This window comes from Silurus aristotelis, assembly GCF_946808225.1.
Source record: "Silurus aristotelis genome assembly, chromosome: 7".
NCBI classification, from domain to species: Eukaryota; Metazoa; Chordata; class Actinopteri; order Siluriformes; family Siluridae; genus Silurus; species Silurus aristotelis.
The window spans coordinates 9405417-9415921 of record NC_139580.1 but is presented as its reverse complement, the minus strand read 5'-3'; the positions used below and the strand labels follow the sequence as shown (position 1 = coordinate 9415921).

General features: G+C 35.2%; 1 protein-coding gene across 1 annotated transcript in view; it reads left to right on the top strand.

Annotated features, from left to right (window-relative positions):
• Positions 1-7899, top strand: part of sh3rf2 (SH3 domain containing ring finger 2) — a 35208-nt gene extending 27309 nt beyond the window's left edge. The window contains exons 7-10 of the mRNA XM_083547073.1: positions 2999-3246; positions 3529-3824; positions 4611-4897; positions 7087-7899. Of these exons, the coding sequence (XP_083403199.1) occupies positions 2999-3246; positions 3529-3824; positions 4611-4897; positions 7087-7267 (1012 nt within the window). The 3' untranslated portion in view covers positions 7268-7899. The remainder of the gene's footprint in view (positions 1-2998; positions 3247-3528; positions 3825-4610; positions 4898-7086) is intronic.
• The last annotated feature ends 2606 nt before the right edge of the window (positions 7900-10505 follow it).

The window sequence follows — 10505 nt, the reverse complement described above, 5'->3', positions numbered from 1 at the left end:
GGTTAGAGAAACCCTAACCCTAACCCAAATTTAAAGGGTTGAGCAAAAATGCATCAAATTGTATTTTAAAATAAAATACTATAACTTTAGGTGTATCAAAATAAACTACTGTATTTGTTTTATTTAAAACTTTACTTGGTGTTTGGTAACAAAGTGCTGCTTTGCATCAACAACACTGACTCAATGACGACAAACAAGTCATTCATAAGAAGACAACTGCTGGCACTTGTATTCATAGCAACTAGTTTCTAACTAATTAATCATTTGATTGTTAATAATAAATATAATAGTTATATTGTGTCAGGCAGTCATTCATGCAATGGTATACAAAATCATGATCCTACTAAACAGCTACTTCAATCAGGGTACAATATTCGGCAATTAAATATTTATTTCTCAATCATTAGACACCTATTTGAAAGCTGGCAGCCTGAACATTTCTTACCTTCACCACCTTCTTCCATATGAATCAATTTTCTGCTCTGATCTCAACAAGTCTGGACAAACTACTGAGTAGGCACCAATCAGAGGCCGCATTTTTATGATGTCATCATGTAGAATTCTTAAAGTATTTTACAGTATTTTAAAACTACAAAAATACAAAACACTAAAGTATTTTAATACAAACTATGAAGCCAGTTTCATTACACAAATGACTAAATCATAATTTATATTTCAAATACGAAATACATGCATCATAAATACTGCCAGAGGTGGCAAAAGTACACACATCCTTCACTCAAGTAGAAGTACAGATACTAATGTTTTAAAAGACTCGAGTAAAAGTTAAAGTACAGACTACACTTTTTCACTCAAGTTAAAGTCAGTTTGAGCTCTGACATGTACTTAAGTAAAAGTAGCCATTTACTATCTGTTTTAGTGTCACGCTGGTAACTGTAACTCACATCATATTATTATATTAATACAAAATAATTTCAAATGTTACCTGATGTATGTATCCCGGCTGAACATCCACCATATAGAACACAAGCAGACAAAAGATGATGATGATCAGGTGATCAGGAATGTCTCTGTTCTCAGTCATGTTTATATCATCCACGTTAGCTCTTTTCTTCTTGTTGCCATCTGGCACGCTCGTTTTTGGCTTCGTACACCAGTCTATGTCTTTGGCGTGTGAGAGCCAGGAAATGATACACAAGTGTTAGGTGGAAAAAAAATCACAGTGACAAGAAATAGGTTGATTGGCTGAAAGTGGCGAGCAATGAGAGGAAAAAATATTAATCATGTGAACAAATACATTAAAATTAAAGTAATAAATCTGGTTAAAAAAATTGAAGTACAGATATTTGTGTAAAAAAATGTCATGAGTAAAAGTAAAAAAAGTAATAGAGAAAATAAATAGTGAATTAAAATACTGATACCAGAAAAATCTACTTAAGTACAGTAACAAAGTATTTGTACTTCATCACTTCCCTCCTCTGAATACTGCCCGTCCCTTTATGTATGTGTGTGTGTGTGTGTGTGTGTGTGTGTGTGTGTGTGTATACACACACACACATACATACATACATACATACATACATACATACATACATACATACAGTGGTGTGAAAAAGTGTTTGCCCTCTTCCTGAGTTCTTATTTTTTGCACCTCATCCAAGAGGTCACAAAAGCCCCCACAACAACATCCAAAGAATTGTAGGCCTCTCTTGCCTCGGTTTAGGTCAGTGTTCATGACTCCTCCATAAGAAAGAGACTGGGCAAAAATGGTCCGCATGGCAGAGTTCGAAGACGAAAACCGCTGCTGAGCAAAAAGGACATAAAGACTTGTCTTGATGATCCCCAAAACTTTTAAAGTTGAAAAAAAGTTGAACTTTTTGGAAGGTGTGTGTCCCATTACGTCTGGTGTAAAAGTAACATCACATTTCAGAAAAAGAACATCATACCAACAGTAAAACATGGTGGTGGTAGTGTGATGGTCTGGGGCTGTTTTGCTGCTTCAGGATCTGAAAGACTTGCTGTGATAAATGGAACCATGAATTCTGCTGTTTACTAAATAAAATCCTGAAGGAGAATGTCTGGCCATCTGTTCATGACCTCAAGCTGAAGCGAACTTGGGTTCTGCAGCAGGACAATGATCCAAAACACACCAAAGACCAAACCTCTGAATGGCTGAAGAAAAACAAAATGAAGACTTTGGAGTGTCCTGATCTGAATCCTATTGAGATGCTGTGACATGACCTTAAAAAAGCGGTTCATGCTCGAGAACCCTCCAATGTGGCTGAATTACAACAATTCTGCATAGATGATTGGACCAAAATTCCTTCACAGTGCTGTAACAGATTTATTGCAAGTTATAGCAAAGGCTTGATTGCAGTTGTTGCTGCTGAGGGTGGTCCAACCAGTTATTAGGTTTAGGGGCAAACACTTTCTCACACAGGGCCATGTAGTTTTGGATTTTGTTTTCCCTCAATAATAAAAACCTTCATTTAAAAACTGCATGTTGTGTTCACTTGTGTTAACTTTTGCTAATATTTAAATTAGTTTGATGATCTGAAACATTAAAGAGACAAACATGCAAAAAAATAAGAAATCAGGACACACTTTTTCACACCACTGTATATATGCACACACACACACACACACACACACACACACACACACACACACATATATATATATATATATATATATATATATATATATAATATATATATTTGTATATATGTGTGTGTGTGTGTGTGTGTGTGTGTGTGTGTGTGTGTGTGTGTGCATATATACAGTGGTGTGAAAAAGTGTGTCCTGATTTCTTATTTTTTTGCATGTGTGTATATATTCATATTATATAAAATGTGTGTATATATTCAGCCTAAATGTATATATATATATGTATATGTATATATATATATATATATATATATATATATATATATATATATATATATATATATATATATATATATATATATATATATATATATAAATAAATCATGGCTTACTATGGCTCACTATGGTGTATTTTTTTTCTACCCTACAGAACCTCTGCAATGTTTCTTGAACAGCCTAAATTTCCTGTTCCCAATGCAACCATAGCACCAGCAAAAAGACATACAGCCCATAATCCCCAACCTTTACTGGATAAAGTAAAGGTTGAAGTCACTGCCCCAGTCAGTGCCATGCCCCCACAGGGAGCTGTACCATCTGGCAGTGCTGCAAAATCTTCTCAGGCAGGAGGAAAGCAAGGCTGGGACTCGGTCAGACGAGCCTTCCAGACTTCACACAGAGGTGAGAGATATCAGCAAGCTGCAGCCATTGGGTCATTTTGAAACATACCTGAAAACTGTAGGTTCGCAATAAAAATATATTAGAAATGGTTTTTTTTATAATTTTTGAATGTGAAATATATTTGGACTTTCACTGGCATCCGTGAGCTTCTTTAAAGTGCTATTAACCAAAGTCCTGTCATTTTTAATAGATATTTTCTATAACTTGGTTTGTCTTTATGAAAAAAATTTTTTAAGCAGTTTGTTCTGCTTTTCATGGACTATTTATTTAACTATTTTTTAGGTCCACACTGGCATAACAACTACCATCCCCCAAATCCAGGTTCAACCCTTCATCCTCCACCTCAGGATTTGGGACAGATCTATGGCTTTGGCCGCTCTCCTGTCCTTCCCAGGAAGCGAAATGGCTTGTTTACAAATCCAATCAGGTCACAGCAATGGACTTATGACGGAACAGCTCCCTCTCCTGGTGCATACCAGACAATGGATCCCAGATATCTGGCTTCAAAGGAAACTTCCATGGTTCCTCAGTCTATTCTGATCAAACCAGATACTCACCGGCACGGAAACACGGAAAAGGTGACCAGAGTTACTGTGCTTTTTGTGCCTAGTAATGTCTAATAGTCCACTGTAAACAGTCATTCATCATTCATAAAACATTGTCTTAGATATTTAAAATAATAAATAACGTGAGTGTAGCTCTTTTTAGAATCTATTTCCGATAACAGAGAATAAATAAACAGAACATTCTGCAATATTGTGTCATTAAAAGAAACACTTGCTTTGTAGGAACTGTTGTATAAAATCAATATCATACTCAAAATGGTGTGGGTAAACTAAATGTCATTATGGCTGTGATTATTTATGTTGAATCACAGCTGAACTGCACACTTCAAACATTTTGAAGAAATGTTTGGTTTTTCTCTAGTGGACCATGTTTTTTGTATAATTACTCATTTGTCCCGCTAAAATGATTAGAGTTGATTGTTAAACTAACCTGATTCTGGGTTAAATACTTTCCAGGTTTTAGTGTTACAATACCACAGGAGTCTTTGGCTGGAAGTCTGGGTGAAGGGGATAGTGGTTAGTGTTAGGCTCTCTGTTATCAATTACTCTTTCCAATTGTGGACTTTTATGAGTTCTTGAGTGTGAGGAAATCACTTGTGCATTTGCACTGTAATGATGCATGAGGAGAAAGTTGGAATGTATTTTACAGAAAGCTTATGCTAGTCGACCAATGGGTGGGAGATATTTATTGTGTGGAAATTGGCACTAGCAGTATTAAAAAATATATAAATAAAAAGAGCAAAGCTTTCAAGCTATTGTGATTAAATTGATCTGATCATAGACTTTTTGTTGTTTTAGCCTATGAAATCAGTGAGGTTCTTGACTGAAGATGTTCCTCAACCCACAACACGTTTGTCATCCGTGTCATCCGGTGCTCAGGTCATGGGTAACTCTCAGTCCGGGCCTGCTGCTCTGGAGCACTGGAACCCGTCAGCCATCATAGGTCGGGATGGAAGTACCTCAGTCCTTAAAGACACAAAAACAATCATGCAAAGAAAAGGTCCTGGTCAGAATAACTTTACTTGGGATTGTCTGCCTTTAAGTACTAAACTGTACACGGTCAACAGCCAGTCAAGTCCCATCAGGTGAGAACAATATCACTGCAGTCTTAATGGAAATCTTTTTTTTGTCTTTCTTCATTATTTGACCCATATCTCAGGCATTGAGTCAGCAACTACTAATGGGATAATCATATCCATTATATGTTTTTACAAAAATTTGGGTGAAATTTGTCCAACATTTCACTTTTTTAAAATGGTAAAAAATCCCATGAGATCATATTTACATCGTTTTTGACCCAAGAGTAACAACGTGAGATAAAAATGTTCATGAAGGTTGAAAGTAATTATTCTAATGCTCATGAGCACAAGGAAAAATCCATTTTATATAATGGTCTAAATGAGATCTTTTATGTTCAATGGGGTGTAGGCCTTTACAATTCATTAGTAATATTGCTTCTTCTATGCATTTGTTAAGTTTATATTTCAGATGTGAAAAGGTAGTGAAAACAGGCCTAATTAAATGGATATAATGTGATAATTTCACAATAATAAAAAAACTTTAATTTTTTTTATCCATTTCTGTGTAATTTCCTGTATTCAGTTTCACTTGCTAAGATAGCAGTTTTAGGTTACATGCATTTCATACTTGGGAAGCAAGAAAGTCACATTTATCAAATGCTTATCATTCAGTTTTTGAAGTAATCTAAAATAATCTGCAGTTTAAATAATTTTCATTCCAGAAGCCCAGAAATTGGCTGAATAATTACAGTGCATCCGGAAAAGCATTCAAGCGCTTAACTTTTTTCACATTTTATGTTAAAGCCTTATTCCAAAATGTATTAAATTCATTAAATTCCTTAAATTCTACAAACAATACCTCATAATGACAATGTAAGATAAGTTTGTTTGAAATGTTTGCAAATTTATAAAAAAAAAATAATAATAATAAAATCACATGTACATAAGTATCACAGATTTTGCCTTCACAGTTGTGCCCAGAAAAAGGTGTACCAAGCTTGTAGCATCAAACTTAGAAATACTTGAGGCTGTAACTGGTGCCAAAAGTGTGTCAACAAAGTATTGAGAAAAGGCTGTGAATATTTATGTACATGTGATTTTTTTGTTTTGTTTTCTATTTTCAATAAATTTGCAAAGATTTCAAACAAATAATTTCACATTGTCATTATGGGGTATTGTTTGTAGAATTTTGAGGAAAATAATAAATTGAATACATTTTGGATTAAGGCTGTAACATAAAATGTGGAAAAAATAAAGCGCTTTGAAGACTTTGCAGGTGCAATATATATATTTGGTTTATGGTAATGTCACAAAGATCTACACTTTTGAGCAAAAAATTAAATGGCAAATTATTAAATGTGTGATGATCTTAAGGAAAAAATCATTGTTCAGGAAGTTAGCAAAAATTCAACAAATAAATACTTTATATGGCATAGTGTTTCCCTTTCTTTTTCTAAAGTTTAACCCTCGGGGTATAATCTCTCAGACAAAGTGGAACAGATTCTGTGTTTTTTCATTCAGTGTGGATTTTTCTTCAAACAGATGATTAGGTAGTTAAAGATTTGCTGATTCCAGACATGTTGAATTTTAGATCAAACATATTAATCATTGTCCTGCATACAAGAACACTTTATAAATTAATTTCCTGTGTTTAACTTCTAAGCAAGCATTTCACTGCTGCAACAGTAAATGTCAAATTGCAGTACAGGAGGTCTCAGGAGTTCATTTATTTTATTCTTGCTCAACGTTTGACCAAATATTTGCTTTTAGAACCATTATTATTTATCCATTTGCTATTTTCTGGAGCGTGTGTGTACCTATCTGTCTGTCTGTCTGGTTGACTGGCTGGCTGTCTGACTAGCTAGCTAGCTAACTGAAGTTCTGTCTATTGCTTTATTTTTATCTAGATTTTTATGGATTTATTCTCCTATAATCACACTTTTGCATTTAATTTCACATGCGCACACACACTCAGCTCAGAGTCCCTTTCTTCCAAGGCTTTTTACTCTCCCCTTTTTATCTTGTTCCTTGCTCACCTCAACAGAGAACCTTGATTATTTAATTCACATAAAGGTGTGTTTTCCTTACCGCTTACTTCCTTCGGCTTCACCCCCATTCACAAACCAGTGAAGCTTTAATTGAGCCATTTTACAATTTGCAATATTTTCCTGCACATACAGTACATGCAAGTTTACAGCAAGTCTTGCATACACATGATGAATATTGATACTACACACTCGCATCTATTGTTTCAGACACAAGGTGAAGATGGGATATAACGCAAAGACTGATGCAGAGCTGAACCTGCTGGAGGGAGAAATGGTTCTGGTCCAAAAGCCTCGGCCAGACGGGAGGGTTTTGGTAAAACAGGAGCTTACTGGCGTGACTGGTCTCTTCCAAAGCAGTATTCTGGACATTTTGGACAAAGTTGCCTGAGTGTGGTGTTTTTTTTTTTTTCTTCTTCTTGTATGTTCACAATGTGCTATCAAGAACCCCTCAGAACACCCCCAGTGTTGGTTATGGAACCACGTAGAACAAGTCACCTGCGTTAAAAACAAAGCAATATACTCTTTATGTATTAGAGTGTGTTTCAGTATATGGCATGCCTCATTAGCCATAAACACACACCACAGATCCTCCTCAATCTAGCTTTTGTGTTATTTATCACTTCTGGGACATCCTACTGCCCTTATAAAAGTCACACACACACATTGGGATAAAGATTATTTTTTTCATCCTTTGTCATGGACAAGGGCTACTATTTTAGACTCTTGTCCTTAAGGGCCAGAGAACAGCAGAGTGCAATTTTCTTACACCTGAAAGAACTCAAGTTCAGCCAGTTAATTACTAAGGCATGAATTGGGTGTTTGTTAAAAGGAAAATGCACATCTCTATAAGGTTATGGTTATAAAAGGCGTTAGTTAGACACTGCTGAGTTTTCTTTTAGATCACATATTTGAACCTACAGTATATTTAAATGATATACTGTGTACTAGTCTGTAAGACTTGTTCTGGGTTGTACATGTAAGTTTTGCACTTATTAAAAATGCACTATGTGGTTTTAAAAAGAGTTGCGCTCATACAATTGCTGTCTGTCATTTGTGGTTGTGTGTGGAAGCCATTTTGATTCTATCCAATGTCTATTACAAGCCCTTTTTCTGATTTATGGTGCTTGATTTGGACATGTGCAGAAATAATGGTCAGTGCACATATAATTTATTAACACTCATTTATTTGTATTTCTCAGTGTAAATACACTATAATACTTATTTACACTACACTGTTAATAATCTTATGGGTTCAAATTGTGTTTGTGGATGGTGGGTTAATATTGTGGGTGGGGTGGAGGGGTCATCCAGCGTTTATTTATTTTTTTAATTTTTTCTGCATATGGTTTGCTTTTTGATTTTTGCAGCAAATGTATTTCTGGTCATCTCTAACACATATGGAACTCCTCAATCCTATTGCCATTTGTCCCATTGGTTCATAGACATTTTTAGACTCTTGTTTTTAATTTTATTTCTTAAGATTTAACTCCAAAACTTTCAGAAGCTGTTGACAAATTCAGAGTTGCACACACTAATACACTTCCTATGATCCGTATGGAAAACAGACAAATCTGGCAACGTAGAGTTCTATATAACCACGCACTTTACATTCCAATGGTATGGCTTTGATATTAAGTACATGCCAAAAGGAATTTTTTTATAATTTTATTAAATAAACCAGGCAAATGGCAGCCCTTAAAATCTTACTTTATACCAAGACTGGGGTACATAGTGTGTGTGTGTGTGTGTGTGTGTGTGTGTGTGTGTGTGTGTGTGTGTGTGTGTGTGTGTGTGTGTGTGTGTGTGTGTGTGTGTGTGTGTGTGTGTGTGTGTAGGATTGGATTTATATGATTGGCATAGCTCTGGATGATTTATTGTCCCAGTCAGAACACTAGATTATGTTCTTTAAGTGCAGAAAATGTAGGATACTTTTGCAAATATAACTCTGTAAAAATTGTGTATCACGCACGGTTGAATTGACAGCAAACCCTAGTTTATTTTTGTAGTACGGAAATAAAGAATCTATGAAAAAATATTTTGGTGTTTAATTTGCTTATATTTTTGGACTGACTTCTATGTATGATGTTTTGTGATTATTAATTACTTTAAAGTTATATAAGATATAAATTTACAGCACAGCATCATGAAATGGAAAATGGAGCACCGCAACACATCCAGCTACAAAGTCAGAAGGACAGCTACACATCATTAAATTACACTTCAACTTTAAATGGGACTTCAGGATATTTAGACACTGTCAGATCAATTTCTTTCGTGTTTTACCTTGATTTAATTTTACAGCTATTTTTACCAGAGTCTTTAATGGGAAAATTGACTTGCTCATTCATGAAATGATCTAATGTGGTAGATGCATCAAATCATTCAGCTAGAGAGTAAAAGCTTTAGAATGGGGGAAAAAAATCTGATCTTTGTGACTTTGACCATATGATAGTATTTAGTACCAAATTGGCTGATTTGAATATTTCAGAAACTGCTTATCTGTTGTTGTTGTTTTTTACCCTAGTTTACACAGAATGGTGAGGGGAAAAAATTGGTAATTCCTACATGCAGAAATAAACACCTTGCTAAGGGCAGAAAGGACCCTTTTTTTTTTTTTAAGTAAAATGCACATCTCTATAAACATATGGTTAGTGAGGGACACAAAACAAAAATATCAAGAAAAATAACAATATGTTTGATTAGACTTTAATAAGCATGATGCTCTTTGTGAACATGCAGAGAGACAGTGGAATGTATTCTAAATGATTGATACTGGTGTTGTATCGAGAGGATCAATTCATTCTCACAATATTGTTTGGAAGGAATGTAGTTTGTCTGATAAATATATAATTTTAAACATTATTCAGCAATAAACCTTTTAAAATGATTTATCATTTTTTAAATAAATGTAAAGGTAAGTCAGGCAATTTTCAGTCTTGAATAATAATAATAATGGCATATTGGTATTGAAAGTACTTTTTATCAGATCTAAATTAAACGTAGTATTGATACAGTTGCTACCACCAGAAATGAGTACTACAGCACCACATAAGGTAAGGACAGGAAGATAAATCAGACTTTAACATAGCACCATATATCCTGTGATCAATGAAAGAAGTAGAAGATGACAAACTAGGCCTAATGAAACCAAACAATAGTATATTGTACAACATGCATGTTAATCTATTTTGTATGCTTATTCTGACTCCTTCAACATTGAAACAACAGACACCCTGGCAGTTGTCAAAACACAGTAAACAGGTCTTCCTCCTCTTCTTCTTTCAGCTGCTCCCATCAAGGGTCGCCACAGCAGATCTCCAACAAAAAAAGGTCTCCATACCCCCCTGTCCTCTACATCTGCCTCTTTCAAACCAACTACCTGCATGTCTTCCCTCACCACACATCCATAAACCTCCTCCTTGGCCTTCCTCTTTTCCCACTTCCTGGCAGCTCCATCCTCAGCATTCTCCTACCGATGTAGCCCATGTCCCTCCTTTGCAAATGTCCAAATAATCTTAATCACACCTCCCTTACCTTGTCCCCAAAACGTCCTACATGCGCTGTCCCTCTATTCCTGTCTATTCTCCTAACTCCCAACGAAAACCATCAGCTCTGCAACCTCCAGC